Source organism: Pyrus communis, chromosome 13, assembly GCF_963583255.1.
Source record: "Pyrus communis chromosome 13, drPyrComm1.1, whole genome shotgun sequence".
NCBI classification, from domain to species: Eukaryota; Viridiplantae; Streptophyta; class Magnoliopsida; order Rosales; family Rosaceae; genus Pyrus; species Pyrus communis.
In genome coordinates, this window is record NC_084815.1 from 17085717 (window position 1) to 17105999 (window position 20283).

Below are 20283 nucleotides of genomic sequence, written 5' to 3' on the forward strand. Positions count from 1 at the left end.
CATACATAAAATATGGTGTTTACCATAAATGAAGCATTATATTCTCCACATTTCTAGTAGAATGCTTTTCAACTTTAAAGATATTAAAGAAAATGGCTATTAAGACAAAACCACCGAAGAAAGAGGAGTGGAATATGTTTATATTACTTCTTATAATGGCACTAAGCGTATAAAAAAGATAGAGCGACTTCTAAATGGGTTGTACCTAATAACCATCTGAACCGCTAAGGTCCACTATGTGGCCAGCCCTAAGGTGGAAAACCTGCAAGTTCTTAAGCTTTGACACGATCATCTAGGACATCCGGGTCGGGATATGATGCACCGAATCCTCAAAGTTACAAAAGGGCATCCTCCTACTAAAAATAAGATTGTACATTTAAATGTGCCATGTCAAGCTTACTCCTTGGGACAATTAATCACAAGACCATCTCCAACAAGTATTGATGCCGACCCTTTTGCTTTCGTCCAAAGGATTCAAGGAGATATCTGTAGGACCAATTCAACTACTACATCGACACGTTGGTCACATGTTTGTCTATTGTCCACAGGCATTGCTGCCTCTGCGAAGATCATGGCATAGATTGTTAAGCTGATGGCTCACCACCCTAATTATCCGATAAAGTCGATTCAACTGGATAATGTCGGAGAATTTATGTCAAAGACTTTGCATGACTATTGCATGTCTAAAGATATCGAAGTTGAACATCTTGTTCCCTATGTTCACACCTAGAATGGTCTTGCAAAAATGTTCATAAAGCGCCTTTAATTGATTGCTCGGACCTTGGTCTTGTGCACTAAGCTTCCGATTTTTGTGTGGGGCTATGCAATTTTACATGTAGCAATACTTGTTCACCTACAACCCATCACTACCCAACATTAATTATCGTTCTAGTTGGTTACTAGATAAAAGATTAAAGTCTCACATTTACGCATGTTTCGGTATGCCATTTGTGTGCTTATATTGCTGCCACAACATACCAAAATGGGCCTGCAAATAAGGTTGAGAATCTTTGCCGATTATGTTTCACCTTCGATTATTCTCCATTAAAGCCCTTGACAGGCAGTCTCCTTATCACTAGATTTACGGATCCTCACTTTGATGAGGTAGTCTTCCTACCGTTAGGGAGATGAAAGAACGTCAATGTTGATGATGAACAGTATGAATTAGCGTGGTTCGTTCCCACTATGTCTCATCTCGATCCGTATACAACATAATGTGAAATGAAATTACGACGTATTCTAGATCTTCAAAGCCAGACGCTTTTAATTATCTAGCAAGAGTGATGATATCACATATATCAGTTGTAAACGTGTCTGTAAGGATTGACATGCCAAGAGGGTGTCAAAGCTGCATGCCAGAAAGGTGTGTCGTACCCCATTGTATTTCATCTGGGACAACCGCACCTAATGGACGTGCTAGTACATTGACAGCCAACCAATTAGCTACCCAGCCCTAGAAGCGAAGCAAACTAGTAAGTTTGAATGATTCACACCCTCATAAAAAGAGAAAAAAAATTGGCACAACCTAATCCTAGCTAAATCGTTGTCTTTTTTTTTTGCAATGCATGAGGTATTCTAGACTATGGTAGTGCCTTGGATGAGACAGAACCGTCTCTTGAGAATCAAAAGATTTGAGTCCACTATGCTTGCTTGGATGCACTTTAGAATAGGAAAGAGATGATCATTAATGATGCATTTGCATATACTGTAGCTATTGGGATCTTGCAAAATGATGACATCGAACCACGTTTCATAGACAAATGTCAACACAGATCGAACTCTATTCCTTAGCAAAAGTGAAAGGTGTTTGGTGCCATAAGGCCCACACCGCCTAATGTGAATTCAGTTGGTCATAAGTGGGTTTTATTCAGTCCACCAATTGTCACCTTGTTGGAGCCTTTCGATTGGTTAATTCTTGTATACAAGGTAAAGTGAAAACCCAAAATATGGGTTACATCCTAAACCCATTCAAATGCCTGATTTAGTCAAAAAAATCTATAAAATTTGTCCCTCTTATAGCTTGCTTAGCTTATAAATTTGGAAAGAAAAATCGTTGAACCCATCCAAAAAAACCAATTGGTAAACCTAGTCTATTAATTGCCCAATGCTTTCTTGCTTTCATGATGGGGGTTGATTGAAGCTCTGATTGGCTTTTCGGCGACGATGACGAACGTCTTCGGTTTGCGAAGGAGAAGGTTCTTTCAAGAGTGTTTGCCTTGAGGTTGCGTAAGTCCCAACCACACGATCTCATTAAAAGAATTTGGATGACTCTGCACACTATTTCTATTTATTGGCTAAAATAATGCAAAAATAACATAAATGGTGTTATCCACACATCTCTTTTTACCTCTCACACACCTTTTGTTGGAACCAAATTTGTGCCCTTCCACGGACGGAGACAAAATCCAATCAAAATTACTTATGAGCTCCGGCAAGAGGAGAAATGGGTTATTGGAGGATTTGACTAAATCCAGATCCAACTACCTATATATTTCTGGTGAAAAAGAATCAAATCACTAGTGTAGTTCTACGAAAGTAGTATGTATGTGTGGTGTGTGCTACATCAGAATACATCTTTGATGATGGTGCCTTAGCTTGGCAGGCTTTAGAGATGTTTATCCAATCTTCACGTAGATGGTGACGTATATAAGAGATGTGTATGGTAGAGAATATCAATCCTAGTAGAGATAATGATCAGAGAGAGGTAGAAGTCCTTGATACATACCTAGGCTAAAGTATTTATAGAGATCTTGAAAGTCCTTGTAGGGAGAGTAATCCCTATTAAACTAGAAGGTTATCTAGGAAAGGATCTAGGATAAGATTGTTGGAGTTATGCCCTAAAAACTAATTAAAGAGTTTCCTGTACCGCAAAGAATGGTGTAAGAAATAACAAACAAAGTCACACGAGGGTCAAAAAAGATAGGCCCATGCTAGGTGCCTAAGTCATTGCATTGGATGTTATTTCTTGACCAAGTTGTCTTGCTTATGATCGATTGATAAAACCAGATTGGAATCAGTTCGAGGCTGATCAGAGGAGCCATACATAATTGAGGCTAATTTAAATTAGAGTTTAGCTCATGCAAGTGGCACGTTATGAATCTTATGATTCCAGGCCCCAGTCTTGTTTGAGAGTTTTTAAAGCATGTAAAATTTTACATTTAATCATGTATACAATTAAATAATTAAAAGTATTGACCTCTTAAAGAGCTACCATGATTTCTACCAAGGTTGTTCACCCATTGGATGGGCCTTCAAGTTGTCTTCCTCATGAGAGTTCGAATAAGAAAATGTGAACTATGCAAATCCGCAAAAAATCACTAATTGTTTTGTCTGTAACAAAACAACAATATATTCCTCGTTAAGGACTGGAACCAAAAGCCGTAAAATTCTATGGAAAGTTGACATACGTAGATTTCCAACAATATAAGCCTCGTTGTCCAATTATGTTTGAGGAATTCCAGTTTAGTTCGCAAAGTGAACTCATGTGCATAGGCAGTTTGTTGATTATCTTTTACTTCGTGCTGGAGTTGTTTTTGTTCCATGCTTACATTCCATTTTGGAAATATGCGTGGGTGATCCGAAGTTGCAAACACACTTCTCGTGTCCTTCAGATTAACTAATACTTGCACTTTAGATTGTAGACAATGACATGTTGTCTAAGCTTAATTACCACACTTATTCATTCTCCATGAAGCATTCGGGAGTTGCAGGATCGACCTGAATATTAAGATCATTTGTTGCGCTTGCCAATTCCTAAATTGTAGGAATCTCCAAGAATATAGGCAACCTGCTTGATCCCCAACTGGATCAGGCTTCCATGTCTTGCGAAACAAATAAATCTTACCTGAAGCCCAACAAAATGTGGTGCCACATGGGTTCGTTTGTTTTCAGCTTATTTCAATCAGAGTTGTTTAGTCCATAACTGGAATATGAAGGCGCACTTACTCCGACTTGACTTACACTGGATGGTTTAAAAGTAAGAGTACCAATGTCGTTCGGAATTGTTTATGTGTAGGAATCCGGATCCATAATGACCATGTGATGTAGGAGTCATTTCAGATTCATAAACTTTTTCTTCTACTCCATATTGTATGCCTATGTCATTTTCCATTACAAACCAGCTATGGAAGAGAACAAGTGTGGAGTTGTCACTCAATGTTTTGCGAGTGACTTTGTTTTTAGCTTGTCGAAGTGGACTTGTGTTGGCTGAAATCCTTAGGTTAGCCGTTAACTTAATCATTGTTGTGTCTTGGACCCATAGGTTGTTGTAGCCTATTGCGCATCGTTTGATATATGTTCAGATGAAGAACTTGAGGAGTTCTGCATAGAATTTCAATATGCGCTATAAGTGGTAAATCGGAGATAACATTTTCCACGTAGCTCGAAATTGCATTCCGTGTAATTCTACAAAAATATGACATTTGTATCTTCGAGATGGTGTATGGTACAAAACCCAGTTTTTTCTGAGCATGTACAGTTTAATCTGTCAAGTTGACAGTGCTGCTGCGATGTGATGGTTAGGTTGTCTTGTTGTTCAGCTGCTTTGTATGCCAGATTTAAGACCGTTCTATCTGCTGAAAAATTCTGAAAAAATATTAACATTGTATCTCCACTTCTTAGCTTTCTAGCCCAATATGGTACATCACTTGGAAAGTTAAGAAGGCTTCAAAATCTTCGTTTTCACAGCTATGCAGGTCATGAGAGAATGCAGCTTTAACTGTCTTCCTTCAAAAAACTGGAAGGATTGATTGTGTAAAAAATTATGAAAATTTGACATAACGATCTTCGGTACCTTAGCCTTTTGTTTCTAATTGGCTGTACATTGAAATTAATTTCAAAAAGTTAGTTTTTCACCAAAAGTCATTCGAGTGCGCATAATGAGTTTTAAGGCACAAATACATTGCTCCTAGAGCTTCACGAACACTTACCCTAGTCGAAGTGTTACTGGACTTGGGATCAGTTCCATGAAAAGCTTATTGCAGACTTTAAACAAGAGGTCTATGAGTCGAACGTGCGATGAAGTGTTGGTTTGAACGGAGCCAAAGCCGCATTTACTTCTTGGCTTGGAAGTATGATCGTTGCATTTTGGAATCGATGCTTATACTCTTTCTAAGGGCGACTTGCCCCGATGAATTTTTTCCTACGTTGGGATTTTACTATGCTCGTCGAAGCAGTTGTGTCGTCATCGGAGTTACTGGCTCCACTAGAATGGTTGATGGAATTCGTATGATGGCATGGACTTGGATTTATAAGATTGCAGCAAAATAACATAGACACGTTGAAGAGAAGGGTTGTGTGATCAACACATCTCTTTTGCAAAACGATAACAATTAGTCAGATTGTGTTCTTAGTTGTTTCACTCTAAAGCGAATTAAACTTTTCAAAAAAAAAAAATAAAAATTATTGGAAGAAAATAACTAAAAGTATCATAAATCTTCCCTTTTGTGTTTTTCTAGGAAGACTCGAGCCTTGATCATGGATAGTAGCACAACAATTCTATTCATAAAGTATTCTTCGTGTGAGTCACTAGAATTGGTGGTTGTCTCGAATCGCAGAAGATTTGTTTTTTAGAGCATCAATTAAAGCTCTGCCTTCAGGATCTTCTGCGTTTCATTGTCACTCATAGCAGAAGTCGCTGGCTAGGGAAATATGAATTCAACTATCAATGAAAGCACTAATTGTTAGAACCAAATTCGCGTACATCTGAAAACAAAGGCAAAATAATTACCATGACTTCTCTACAAATTTAGAAAAATACCACCGCAATACTAAGTGGCTCGTGTACCCTTGTATTAATTAAATAATAATCCAAAAAGTCATAGTTCCTAAATGGGCCAATTCCTGCCAATTAGGTCATCTCCAACCGAAGGGTCCAGAAGGCTGAAAATAGCTCGAAAATCGTCTCCAACCGAGGGCTAGGCTAGAGGGCTCTGGAATCTGAGAGTGCTCCATGGAATCGGAGAGGGCTAGAGGGCTGGCTGCATCCAGCCAGCCAGCCAGCCAACCAGCCCGGGGCTGGCCATTTTTTTTTTGCTTATGTTGGATTTCCTATCTGTTATAACCGACTGGAATTCTTTGAATATTTTTTTTAACAGTTTTATTATTATTTTTTATTTACAAAAAATTTCCTATAACTTCTATTTTTCCTATATATTTTTTTAAAATTCTATTTTTTTTTTCCTATAACTTTTATTTTACAAATTTGTTTCTTTTTTTTTTAAATTTCATTTTTTTTCCTATAACTTCTATTTCACAAAATTTGTTTCATTTTATTTTAAATTCTATTTTTTTTTCCTATAACTTCTATTTTACAAAATTTGTTTCATATTTTTTTTAATTTTATTTTTTTCTATAACCTCCTAAGCCATTATACAACATTAAATTAAATTAAGTAACATGAAACAAAATTAAACAATATTAATAACATTAACCAACATAAAAATTATACAACATAAAAAAAATATTTAACAACATGAAACTTAAACAACATTTAAGTTGTAGTTTTTAAATAATAAATTATGTTTGGCCCTATGGCCATTTGACCCTCGGTTGGAAACGAAGGCAACTATGATCATGTACTGTTCATTAAAATATTAATATCTTAAAGAATCTTGGAAGAACAAAGAACTAAAACGAACCCTCTGACCAACCATCGATTGGAGATAGCCTTATAGACCGGGTAGGTGGCTCTTACGCATGGTATCGCATTGGCAATTTCGCACCCGTGTTGGCATTCGTTCCTTATACTGCGGATAGGTTTTTTGACTAAACCACAAGCTTAAAGCTCTCTCACTTCCTCACCTACTCTCTCATCGCGCTCTCTCTCTCTCTCTCTCTCTCTCTCTCTCTCTCTCTCTCTGAGCTGAGCTGAACTGAGAAAATGAGGTCTCAGATTTGCAGATCCGCTTCCAGAGCTGCGAGGTACTTCCTCTCTACTCCCAAGGCCTCCTCCCGTTCCTACTCCGGTAACATTTCATCTCCTCTCTGTTTTCACCTTATTTTTTCAGCATTGATTTCTACGTGTTCGTTTCGTTTTTTGTTTCAGCTTTCTACTTTATTGATTTTAATCAAGTGTTTGATTGTCACAAATTCGGAGCTCGATCAATGATCTATACGCCATCTGTTTGTTTTCATGGAAATTGAATAAGAATTCGATCTTGACTAAGAAATGACTGGATTATTTTCTAGTTATTGGATTGTTTGGACGGTTCAACTTTGTTTACCTTTCCATGAATTGCTTTATCGTCAAAAACAATAAAAAAGGAAGTATTTTTTTACATGAATCATTGCTTTTCTTTTCTATTTTTTGGGAAATTATTATTGGGTTTTGCTTTCTTCTTTGATTTGATCTGTCGTCTCTGGATTTGACATGGATGGTCCACGTATTGGGACACCGATCTTGTGGGACTCACCTACCGACGGTTGATGTACTGATTCTTTGATTTTTTGATTCCATGATTGATAAGTAGGAACCGTTGTACATATAAAGCGGCATTGCTTTCTATCAACTGTTGTACATATAAAGGTCGTGGCTTTGTATGTGTTAGGCCCTTCCCACATCAAAAATCAGTGATTATTTCACTTTTTTATCGTGACCCACGAAAAATTTAGGATGATGCTTGTGTTTGTGTAAACCGGAGTGCAAGTTTTTTTATCGTGTACCATGTTGTCCACATTGCAGAAGGGCGAGCTGTAGCTACCGCAGCAGCAGCAGCGTTGGGTTCGAAGGTGCCTTTGTTTGCTTCAAGTTTTGGAAGAGCTGGTTCTGACAATGCATCTAGAGGATGGATTTCTGGAGCCCTTGCCATTCCTGCCGCAGGTATAGAGGAATAAAACTTTATTTCAGTTTCCATTTACTCTTTTTGTCATGATATGATTTTTCTTTTTGTTTTTTAATCTGCTTTTAGTGCTGTTCATGCATATCTGGTCTCCTAATGCAATTATTCTAATTGTCTAATCGTGTTTTTGAGATTGTTAGATTATGTTTCAAAAGTGTGATATAAACATTTTAGAATGACATGATGGTATTAGATGTTAGAATACAGTACATTATCTTTGATGTCGATAAGTTTGGGTCCAAATGAAGAGGGGCCTTGTCCCTTGCCCAAGTTTTAGCATTGTGGCTTCCGGATCCTCTTCAACGATAATCATACTGTGCTTAAGCATGGTAATGGGTTGGAATTGTATCGCTTGGGATGTTTTCTTGACTTGACTCTGTTCCTTAATTTCTTCCAACCGGACATTATACATGAACCCCAAAAGATATGTTACCTACCGTCAAACCTCTGCACTAATCAAATTCTATGTAGTCCTATTTATGTTTATGGGTTCTTCTCTCTCTACTTCCCCTTCCTGTTTTCTTGTCTCTCTCGCGTGCACATGCACATCCACACTTGAAAAGCTTTCGTGCATTTTCTGGTATTAAAGTTACTAGACAAAATCTTTGTAATAGCATGGCCAGTATGATTCTTTTAATTTCAGTCTCTACAAACTAAATCCTAGCACATCCTTGCTTTCTTTTCTCTGATTTCTCTAGCTTACATGCTCGTCGACCAGGAGGTTCATGCTGCAGAGGTGCTTTGAATACCTTCTGTGCCATTTTTTCTCACTTTTAAGTGTTAATACATCTTTCCATTCTATTTATTTACAAGTTTTTCATTCTCTAATCAGTTGGAACGCACCTTCATTGCTATCAAGCCAGATGGAGTTCAAAGAGGACTGGTAAGTTAACTGTTTGACCTAAGATTGTTCCCTGAAGCATGTGCCATGGCTTCCATGACATGTTTTATACCTTTTTTGTGCTAAGCCTTTTTTTTCCATTGATTCCAGATTGCAGAAATCATATCTCGATTTGAGCGGAAAGGTTTTAAACTTGTAGGCATTAAAGTGGTTGTTCCTACAAAGGATTTTGCGCAAAAGCATTATCATGATCTGAAGGAGAGGCCATTCTTTAGTGGCCTCTGTGACTTCCTTAGTTCCGGCCCTGTTATTGCAATGGTTTGTAGGACTGATTATATGCTTGGATATGACAATATCCTTTCATCTGGCAAATCTCATATTCCTAACTCTTGCAGGTCTGGGAAGGAGAGGGTGTGATCAAGTATGGTAGAAAACTTATTGGAGCTACAGACCCCCAAAAATCAGAACCTGGAACTATCAGAGGCGATCTAGCTGTTGTTGTTGGAAGGTAATAGCTCGATCTTGAGTTTTTGATAATTTTATTGCATTAGTACTTTGCTTCTCAAACTACATTCAGTTACCTTTTATCTTCTATTTAGTTTTCAATCTCTCTATATTGTTCACTCCAATTCTAACTTCGATGCCACAATGCTGTGCAGAAACATCATCCACGGCAGCGATGGTCCAGAGACTGCCAAGGACGAAATCAACTTGTGGTTTACACCAAGTGAGTTGGTTAGTTACACCAGCAACCAAGAGAAGTGGATCTATGGAGTCAACTAATCAAAGTTTTTGTTTTCCTTGATTTTCCGGCAATGTAGGTCGCCCACATGAAGTGTGGGGTGAAAGTGGAGATTATTGTTAGAATAAAATTAAATTCCATTTGGGGTGAGTGAAATCTTATGCTAGTGTTTAGTACTCAATAAAATTCTTCACCGATTTCTAATAATCGTTTACGTCAGTTTTGATTTGTAACTGCGGAGATGTGTATTATTTGATTTACTGCTTCACTTTCGCCGAGTTGATGTTGCTTAAGATTTCACTCACCAAATCTTTAGGAAAAAGACTTGCACTGACTAAGAAGCACAACCGTAGGACGAGTGTTCACATTGGCCGCGATAAAAGGTTGACGGCAAGTGCAGAGTCAATCCCAACGAACACTTTCTCAACACGAATGCTGTGAGCAAAACAACGCCCATAGCTCAGCCGCCATCAGAATCGCGGCTAATTCTGTCGATGGCAATTGCACCAGACCAGAAGAGCCATTAATATTGTGCTGGACGGAATCTATTAATTATTAAGCATGATATGAAGAACAATTTATTTTCTGATTATATTGGCAAGTAACGCATTAGCAGGAAAAAAAAAAAAAAAAAAAGATTAGCCTGGGCCTATTCATATGATTGGAATTTTCCTTCACTTCCTGGGAAAAAGTTGGATAGTTTGAAACTAGGGTTTAATCTCTTTCTTCGTCCCTACGCAATCGTCTTCCATTTCCCCTTCAACCCAGCGATTTCCTGCCTTTAGTATCGTGTTCAATCTGCCGCCTTCAACACTGTCTCCACTGCCTGTGATGTCTTCCGGTTCCAGAATTGAAGAGCAAGGAGAAGGAAGCAAAGGCAAAAGAGAGTTGAGAAAAAGAATAAAAAAAAAAAAGGAAAGCTTATGACAAAGCTCTGCAGCGGCAAGCATGGGCTGCTGCTTCTACTTCGACCAGTAAAAAGATGAGGAATGCAAGGACTTGGGATGACGAAGACGAAGAATACCCGGAGACTCTGTCAGGTGAGAAGAAAAGGTTGGCGAGTATTGTGACTAAAAGGTACCATCTTTGCGCCGTAGAGAAGTCATGGTACGAGAGGTGGGAGAAAGCGGATTATCCTCGGTGGATGCCAACGGCTTGAAGCCGTTTATGATTGTTTGGCCGCCGCCCAATGTAACCGGTACCCTTCTCATAGGCCGTGCTCTAACTGCTGCTATCGAGGACACAATGTCCGGTTATAACATTGTGCGGGTGCCTGGAATGGATCAAGCCAGGATAGCGACGCAGGTGGTTGTGGAAAAGAAGCTCATGAGGAAAAAACAGCTGACCAGACATGACAACGGCCGCGAGGAGTCGTGGCCAAGGTTTGGGAATGGAAGGAAAGCACGGGAGAACGATTCTACAGCAGCTGCGCCGTTTGGGGGCTTCGTGGATGTTTCACGATGGATGAGAAGAGATCAAACGCTATGACGGAGGTTTTCGTGAGGCTTCATAAGCAGGAGCTTCTCTACATGTGGCAGGTGATGTCATGATAATTGCTTTTGTATTTACAATTTTATCTCTCTATAATTGTAAAATGGGTCTTTATTGTTATATTAATATTTAACATTGTGTGATTGTGTATATCCTTGGTAGATTTGGTTTAGGATTCATATGTAAACTAGTGATTCTATCCTATTAGGTTTTTTATTACTTGTAGGGCAAGTATATCTCTCCTTATGGTTTACTATAAATAAAAAGCACTGGCACAATCGAAACGTATCTACAATTTCTTGAGCTCTATTATCTTTCTTTCTCTCTATTGCCGCTGGCCCCCTTCCTTTCCCTTTTCTTTCCCTTCGGTAAATAGGCCACAACACTATCAATCGCAGCTCATTCTCTTGGAGCTACGCTAAGGAATCATAAAGGTATTTTCTGCTACAAACCAGTTCGCAATTCTCATCATGCAATCCAAGTATCTTCTAAAACATGGTCCAAATTGTCCATATTTTTCAGCCTTGATTGCATGAAACATTCACCGCCATGCATAAACCCCAAATTTTGGCATTTTGAATTTCAGATTCTGCTTAAATTGTTGTTTGGACTCAAATGTACACAATCGGTCCATACGATCAAGGCTGTTGATTAAGCATAGCTCTCAACCGTCGGATGAAAAGTTGAAAATAATTTTATTATTATTGAAAGATAATATTATGGTTTTTATCATAATAATTATCTTTAATATGATTCGTCATGATATTTTCTTATACAACAGGATAAATGAGATTCAAGTTATCTCCAATGGGAAGCAATAACAACAGAGTTCAAATTAACTTGGGTTTGCTAGCCATGGACGTGTAGATTGAAACATCTCGGAATAAGAGATCAGCATGTGGGATTTGACATCACCAAAAGGAAAATAATGGTCATGGATAATGATAAAATAGGAAACCTAGGTAGGCTAGGCTTTTTTTTTTTTTTTTTTTTTTTTTTTTTTTTGCACCGTGATGGACGTTGTCAGATGGGTTTGAAGTGATAAGGGTACTTTGAAATTTCAAAGTCCTCTTTTAAAAGTCTATGGGCGCAAGGAGACTAGGGAGATTTTTGCTGAAACATGTGGAGTAGTGTTTTAATTGGTATGGTGTGATGGGCTGAAAGTCCATGGTGGCATTATGTCTTATGCTGAAGGATATGCTTCAGTTTGTCATGAAGATCCTCAACTAAAGGATACGAGATATAGCGCATAGCTTAGATGCAATTCCATGAGATAGAATTCAAATAGGACTCTCCATGAGTATCAAGCTGCGCTAAGCAGTGGAGTTTAACCTTCACTATAAATACAGAAGGTAGTGCAACATTTAGGGCCCCTCCAAATCAATACACAAATTGCCCTACGCAAAACTTCTCAACAACCCTTGAGATTTTATCCTTCTCCCCTTTCTTCTGCCAACACATCTTCAGTTTGGATAAACAGCACTATGAATGCAACTGGTGACATCTTCAGTTTGGATAGATAGCACTGGATCCGTAGAATCAACTGATCGATGGGCACCTTTAGTTTGGATAGACATAACTGCTTCGAGACCAACTGGTTATTTATCTAAGTCTCGATCAACAAGGATTAACAAGGATTTCCGAGTCCTTGTTGGTAGAAGTCATCTCATCAGCCTTCTCGGCGAAGTGAGGTGTTACCAGGTTACTACATTCGGCACATTGAAAGCCGAATTTGAAATTGAACTTCGCAAAACTAGCAGCCTTGTCTTCAGGCTCTAGAACCCAAAGGATGAGACATGTTCCTTCCTCGGCTGCAGTTGCAAGATCAAGAAGTCAACAGCGAGCCCAACGCACACCAACATATTTTACTCCCCGGCCGAGCTCGGCCGAAGAGTTGGCACGCCCTGCACACAACCGAAGGACGTAGTTAACTTATTAGTTACTCAGTCTGCACGCCACATAGGTTTGGTAGTTTTTAGGGTCAACAATTGTGTTCGCATTATTTTATATATTATATTTGTTGTGAATTTGATGATTGTGTGAGAAACCAAAGAAAAGAAACAAAATTAGGGTTTTTCCACCATGACACGCGCGAGCCACGGCCTACAGCCGTCTGAGCCTCGCCGCTGGAGCCTTACAGGTCCCATCTAAAACCCAGAACGACGTCGTTTTGCGTCGTTCCTATCCTCGGACACAGGCCATCGCCTGGGCTTTCCCCGCAGTCGAACCCAGCCCCTTAGTTCATGTTTTCTTGTGAAACCTTGCAGCCCCAACGACCTGTAGTCGTCCCCGACGAAATCCCAGTCAACCCCGACGAGGTGGTCGAGATTTCGAACCATAATCTCACCAGATTTTTCAAGATTCAATTCAACTCTCCCATGTTTTCAACCATAGTCACGAGCTCGATGCTCTCCGCCAACCACCTCAATATTATTGAGCTCGTGGATCGTCGCCAGGCTCTGAGCACAGCCCTGGTGCACCTACAGAGCACCCCCAGCCATCCACTACAACCCCTGATGTCAAGAAATCTATCTCTGTCGCAACCTAGAGTTCCCGGTGAACTCCATAACTCGACTCAACCACCTTGAACCGAGATCACTTCATGCATCCATGTTGGTTTGCCCGAGACCCATCTCGATTCAATCTATTCTACACTACAATTATAACTGGATACGAGCCCGAAATCTTACATTTGTGTATTTTTTATTGTGCGGTCTACGTGCCAATTGTGTCGCGCTTACGTACAAAAATGGATTATTAATAAAGACAGTTTTTTCATCATTAAAGGGAAATAAGAACATCAACATTCACGTAGAACAACGTGACGAATCTCAATATATCTCATTTGCATCTCTGCACTACACAGTTTGAAACTGAAGTGCGACGTGTTCTAGATCTTCAAAATGTTACTTAAGGCATGTTAGATGCTTTTATTGATCTAACAGGGTCAGCCATCACCACCAATTGACTTATCTTTTTTCCTTGAATTGAAGCAGATGGAGCGGGTTTGCTCATGGCGGATGTGCATGCAAGGAAGGTGGAGGATTGGAGATGGGCAAGAAACCTTATGTTTCGGGGGATTATGAGATGGAGGCTGCGGATTGGGATAATGGATGAGGAAGGAGAACTTAGGGTTGCAAAATTAAATTGGATTCTTGGGCTTTCATTTTATTTCAGTTATTGGGCTTAGAGGGGAATAGACTAAAAGGTTTGGGCCTAGGAAATTCAAGTCAGGGTCTGATAGTTATGTAAAATTATAGCATAAATTAATTTATATTAAAACCAGTCTGGTTCGGTTCAAACCGGTTATTGAGAAGTAAGAACTATAACCAAATTTGGTCCATTTGGTTCCATTCAGTTTCTGAACTGGTTTTGGCTTTTTTTTCGTTAACGCGATTTTTTACCTTTTTTAACAGGTTCAATTTGGTTTTCTAGTTCGACTGTTTTTATGCCGATCTCTACTTTGTGTATCTTCATAAGACCCAACCCTAACCCTAATTATGATCAAACCCCGCAATTGACGATTGATGATCGAATCTATGTTCTCTACTCTTCATTCTATTCAAGAACTATCATGGAAAGGATTCCAATTATTGTTCCTATTTTCAAAGTCCGGTAAAAAAACGTGGCCCAAGAGTTAGCAAGTTTTCCAACCCTTGTTTTCTTTTTAACGTTGAATTGATTTATTGCCGTTTTTCAACTAAAGTTTTGCAAAATTCTCCGTCTGGCCTATGAGAACTTGAGGGAAGGCAATTGATATTTTTACATGTCAACTATGTTCGTATGGTTTTGCTTCACTACTTACCATCAAGAACATTGTACAAAAACCAAAGACCAACTAGATGTTGATTTAGCGGTGTACGGACATCCTTAGTTCGAATCCCCTTTTCCTGTTGATTAGATGACCAAAAAAAAAAAGAACATTGGGAAGCTAAATGATTGATGTTTAATAACACTAATTGTTAAGATCTCAATTCGTATATGTACATAAACATCGACCATCATAAGAAAGTTTAATAAAAATAATTTACTAAATAGTAGTGGAATTAATGCTAAGTTCGTGGAGGAACTTGAAAAAGAGGAGGCTCATCAGCGGTAGTTGTAAGTGCTGCTCTTTTCCTCTGAAGCAAGAGCCGGATTTCCAAAATTATTTGGGACAAAACGAAAGTAGAAAAGGCGCACAAAAAAAATATCTTAAAAGGTTTCCCTCCATTTCCATAAAAGAGACCAATGAAAATATTGACAAGAGCAAGCACGACCACCGATCTCCCGACCCATTGATGGCTCTTGTTCCAGTACTTCCTGACTTTGGAGGTCCTGGATGGCCTCATGATAAACTGGCATATCTGTGATCACAACTACCGAAGTCAAATTTAAGAACTCAAATAAAAAAGTTCAGAGAAAAGAGCACCACATAACAGAATTATGACGGAATGACCATATATATTAATATGCGACACCCATTTTCAGAGACTACATTGATCGATTTTCAATTTCAGAAACCATCTTGATGTGGTGAGTCAATTTCAGAAACTATTTGCAATAAAAACCCTTTCTATAATTGAGTTTTGGAAATCATAGAAAAGTATGGTTTGATGATGGATTTTCAAATAAGAAGTTGTGCATGCACCAGACCTTTTTGAGCGGTAGTTAATTAACATTCAAAGTATCGATAGACACGTCAGACACACTCATTTTGAAGGATCAAGTGCGAAACGCATGCAAATTTTCAGACTAAAAAATGCATGAAATTCATCATATGGGACACAATGTAACAAAATTTTAATTGAGGCAACACGTGAGATTAAGAATTAAAGAAAGGATTACCTGAAGAACACTGAGTGCAAGCACAATGTACCCTATGGATCTGTGGCTGTTAAAGTCAGCATGTACTAGTTCATATAGTGTCCTTCCAACAGCCACACCAGAAAGCCCCACAAAGAAACCTATAAACTGAACTGATGAATGAAGGTAGTACCACAAAGGCTCACACTCCCTAAGATATCTGGCCATTGATGCTCCGAATGGAATTATTATGCCCCATCCAATAATAGTTAGTATTCCATGGGTCATCTTCACTTTCCTGCTGTCTACAAACCCTATACGAATGGCTCCTGCATCCAGCAGAGACCAAATAATTAGAACACATATATCATTTTTTATATACGTACAACGATATATTTACACTAAGAGGTGGGCGGATTTGACCTAAACCACATAATGAGTCAATCTTAATAATTTAGTATCAATCTTAACTTGCCATTTATGAAAGTCAATCACACAGTGTACAACGCTATACTGTAGTGCTAAGTAGCATATATATTGCTAATTTACTGCAAATTCTAGCATATCGATTAATCAAAGACCATGTTTAAGAACCCAAATAACCTAATAAAAGCAAAACTGCAGGCTATCACTAGACCTCAAAAGCTAAAGTTGTTAGAAAATGAGTCAATCATGTGCAGGCTATCGTGGAGAATGAAAGAAACGTAGAAATAGTGAAACATATATTTTGCAAATCGAAGGCTCCATTTTTCACCGCCTCTTTACCGAAAAGCTTAAACTGTTAGAAAATGAGTAAATAACATGAGAAAATAAATCAACTTATGAACCAACCTTTAGGGAAATCAACTAACAAGGCGCTTCTATATTTATGCGTTGGTAGGATGTTGTTAGCACCAGGCTTTCCATACCCGGCAGCAAACAGAAAGGGTTGACGATCAAGACGACTGGAAAACTGGAGTTGAAACCCTAGATAAATGATTTGGTCCTTGACAACAATGGTGGGTGTAACATTAGTGAATTTCAATTCACCTTTATCTGGTATGCTTTCATCATTCCTCGTACGTCCTTTCAAATAATATTGCTTTACTGTGCCCGATCTGCCGTCTCTGTTCATCCATCCCACCACGGCACTCGAACCGACCATCATGCCGTCCTTTGACACCCCGACTCCGACCCAACTGTTCTCGTTCATTCCCGACAGTACAACAGTAAGAACAGCGTTATTGTCCTGAAAGAACTGTTATATCACATCATGTCATGGTCATATCACGCCATATAAAAACGTAATTAGTCAATGAAGAAATTGGGTTTAGTTCATAATCGAGAATATACGATCGCTTACACTAATACGGTAGCCGTGCCAATCGAGGGATGAACAGATGGATTTCGGTATATCATGGTAGGGTGGCTGGAGAACATTTAAACGTGTTGTGCAAAAATTAGGCAGTACTACGATATCATTCCGACCAGCATTGACCAATCTCTTATTTGGCTCTAATAAAAATATCATCATCGTGATCATGAAAACATAGCACAACATTATCAAGGAATTTGATGAATTCCCCATCATCACCATATGACCATATGATCTACAACAAGAAGAAAGAAGCTAGCTAATAGCTAAAAATAATTTATCTTAATCTGTGAAGTTGCATGTTGATCACGATGATCCCCTTCGATGTTTCTTGATTTGCACGTAAATATTAAAAATAAACCCTCCATAAAAGAAAGAAGTAGAAAGAAAGAAAGAAAGAGGAGAAGCTTATACTTTTTTTTGTTACAAAATAAAAAATTATGATATTGGAATTGAATTAGGGTTTGTCATGAGGGTGTGGAAAAGAAAAAAATGATGGGGTATTTCCTAGGGTTTGAATTCTAACATGCATGGCCATGAAGAAGGTGATGGATGGTTCCCGCCATTTTTCTTTCCAATGGCCACTCAATCGTCTGGTACTCTTTTTTATGACCACAAATTCTGAGAACCTGGAGAGATATAGAGAGTAGAGAAGAGGTCAACGAGGTCTCTGCATCGTACTTGCATATACAATTCCCTCTCCACATTTAATTTAGTAGTTCCTCCTCCTAATAATAATCAAAATATATGATCATTATTCTAAATTATAACAACCTAGCTAGCTCTTCTGGTTTACACAAAGGCCATTGAAATCCAAAGTCCAAACGCAAATTTAGGGATAAAACACAAAGACACTCATAAAAAACTAAATATCTATAAGCTTTTGTAAATAATCTAACACTTGAAAACGCAAGAACTCAACTTATTTGTTAACTACATGAATATATGATAAGACAATGTTAGAAATTTTGCGTCAAATCCAATCAATAGATGACTTAAACTTAATGTTACTATTTTAAAAATGCCTGCCTAGCGCCCCATCTAAGCCTTGCCTAGGCACTAGACGGTTATTCATCGTCATGATTAATCCCTAGGCGTTCAACATTAAGAAAGGGCGCCTAGACAGGTCTAAGTGCCCAACAAGACCGCCTAGGCGCCCGCCTAACCCGCTCAAACCCGCCTAGGTCGCAACTCTCACTTAAACAAAAAATCGATAACTTTCATTTTTGCATTTTATTTTTTTCAATAAATTACAAGAGACTTATTTAATACTTAGATGAACACACATTATACATTTGTTCCCCATTTTTTCATTATGTTCTAATATTTTATAAGGGACACTTTGGATACGGTCCCTAACTATCAATATTCTCTTATTGAAACCTTGTTGGTTTTCAATTTTTGATCGAAGTCCTTGAAATTAATGTGATAATGTATTTCTATGTAGGTTACTATATTTTTTTAATTAAAAATTGAAATTTATAGTTGTTTGTATTAATGAGATTTTAAATAATTAAAAAAAACCCATAATTTGTGGATTAAAATTATTAAAATATAAATTATACTCTCCAATATATTTTGTGTGTGTGTGTGTAAACACAGGTACATTCATTAAATTAAAAAAAATTATTGTACCAAAATATGGGTACATTCTTCAAAACCACACAAAAAATAATAGATATTAGGCTTAATAACATTAGTAAATTTCTTTGATTAAACTTGACATGGATACATTCTCAAATCAAGAAAAAGAATGTACCCATATATAAGTTTAAAAATGAATTAGAAAAAAAATTGAATAGATTTTACATATAATCTATATATCATTATATTTTACAATTTATTTATCCCAATGCAATTATGTATGTTTTAAGTATAAGCAAGCATTTATTTGTACTAAATATGTAAAATAAATATACTTAAATCCGCTTAATCCACCTAGGTGCCTAGGCGCTAAGCCCCAGTCCCCCACCCGACTAGCACCTAGCATCTTTTAGAACCTTACTTAATTTTGTTACTAAATTTGGGACCATGTACCATCATCAAAGTTCTTCTACTCAACATGTCACATGACATGAACAACTCACACAAGTTTTCTTACGTCCAACTTTGTGAGACAACCACTAGTCTCAAAAACTTAATTTATCAAGGAAGATGCTAACAACGTATTTTAAGCTTGCACATTCTCTGACGTAAATCCTCAAATTGATTACATAGTTTTTCCTCTCCCTTTATATGCACGGGGGGAGTAAACAGGTCTTTGTGAATTGTGATTAATCAATTTGATGAGGAGCTGTACATGCATTATTAATTAGGAAAACTAACGAAAAATCTAAAAAAAAAACTTCAGTTTTAATGAAAAATAACAAATAAAGGTGCAGTGAATAGTACCAGGAAAAGGTAAAAATATGGTTTTTCGTTAAAAGTGAACAGTACTGGGAGTGTTTCGTTAAAACTTTGTATTATTAATGGGCCGATAACAAGCCAGCCACGTTTGTCGTAATGCACATTGCACAGTACATCTTAGCTTTCAAACTATTATTCTAACATCATACAATTGTATTGCATTTTACTATCTCAACTTTTGGTCACATAACAAACTTATATCTTATCTTTTAAACATTGCAATATCATACATCAACTTGTATATTTGTTGCAATTTCAGACTTCCGCTAATTAATCTATTAATTTGACTATTAATGATGATCTATCAAATATGGGAAATGTCAGGGCATCAACAAGTTTAGTAATACGGAGCAGTTGTGTGGCGTCGGGTCAGGCTGCTGTTGTTTCTTGAAGAACAAATTCGGGTCTGGTGGTGCGACTGCGACTTTGGTGACTTTCAGGCGAGCGACAGATGTTGTTGGTCTGGTGACTAGTGGTGGCCTTCGTGGGTCAAATCGTAGTGGTGGTGGCGGGGAAGAAGCAAGTGGGTTCAGGTCAAGCAGATTGCGGGTCATGATCTCATGGGTCTAGTGGCGGTTCAATGGTGCAAGGGTGCAGAGGTTCAACGAAAGAACAACGGTGGTGCAGTGTGGATGATTCGATTGGTATGAGCAGGTTGGTGCGGCTGTAAGAGCTCTATGGGGTTGGAAAAGTGGTGGATATAGCCTATTTTAGAGCTCCAATGAATCTTTGTGGATTTATAAAAGAATCACTCTAAATGAGGGGCTATATCTTTTGGATTCTATATGGGGCTGTATATATTTATTTATATAGTAATTTGATTAAG

The 20283-nt window shown here is 38.1% G+C and overlaps 2 protein-coding genes across 2 annotated transcripts; one reads left to right on the top strand and one right to left on the bottom strand.

Moving 5' to 3' along the window:
• The first annotated feature begins 6809 nt into the window (after positions 1-6809).
• Positions 6810-9654, top strand: LOC137713086 (nucleoside diphosphate kinase III, chloroplastic/mitochondrial-like). The gene is made up of 7 exons (XM_068452337.1): positions 6810-6965; positions 7682-7819; positions 8537-8574; positions 8671-8721; positions 8830-8997; positions 9075-9187; positions 9339-9654. Exons 1-7 carry the CDS (start codon positions 6881-6883, stop codon positions 9460-9462), a joined length of 717 nt encoding a protein of 238 aa, XP_068308438.1. The 5' UTR covers positions 6810-6880; the 3' UTR covers positions 9463-9654.
• Positions 9655-14904: 5250 nt separating this feature from the next.
• Positions 14905-17273, bottom strand: LOC137712046 (cytochrome b561 and DOMON domain-containing protein At3g61750-like). The gene is made up of 4 exons (XM_068451193.1): positions 17040-17273; positions 16529-16934; positions 15740-16026; positions 14905-15258 (listed from the first exon to the last, which is right to left on the bottom strand). Exons 1-4 carry the CDS (start codon positions 17271-17273, stop codon positions 14965-14967), a joined length of 1221 nt encoding a protein of 406 aa, XP_068307294.1. The 3' UTR covers positions 14905-14964.
• Between the last annotated feature and the right edge of the window lie 3010 nt (positions 17274-20283).

Excerpts from the sequence above, each read along its gene's own strand:
- LOC137713086 (XM_068452337.1), top strand. The coding sequence starts at position 6,881 with ATGAGGTCTCAGATTTGCAGATCCGCTTCCAGAGCTGCGAGGTACTTC. Across the intron at positions 6,966-7,681 it reads CTCCTCCCGTTCCTACTCCG|AAGGGCGAGCTGTAGCTACC; the intron begins GTAACATTTCAT and ends TCCACATTGCAG. Across the intron at positions 8,998-9,074 it reads CCGGCCCTGTTATTGCAATG|GTCTGGGAAGGAGAGGGTGT; the intron begins GTTTGTAGGACT and ends TAACTCTTGCAG.
- LOC137712046 (XM_068451193.1), bottom strand. The coding sequence starts at position 17,273 with ATGGTGATGATGGGGAATTCATCAAATTCCTTGATAATGTTGTGCTAT. Across the intron at positions 16,935-17,039 it reads GGCACGGCTACCGTATTAGT|TTCTTTCAGGACAATAACGC; the intron begins GTAAGCGATCGT and ends GTGATATAACAG. Across the intron at positions 16,027-16,528 it reads GTTAGTTGATTTCCCTAAAG|GAGCCATTCGTATAGGGTTT; the intron begins GTTGGTTCATAA and ends TGCTGGATGCAG.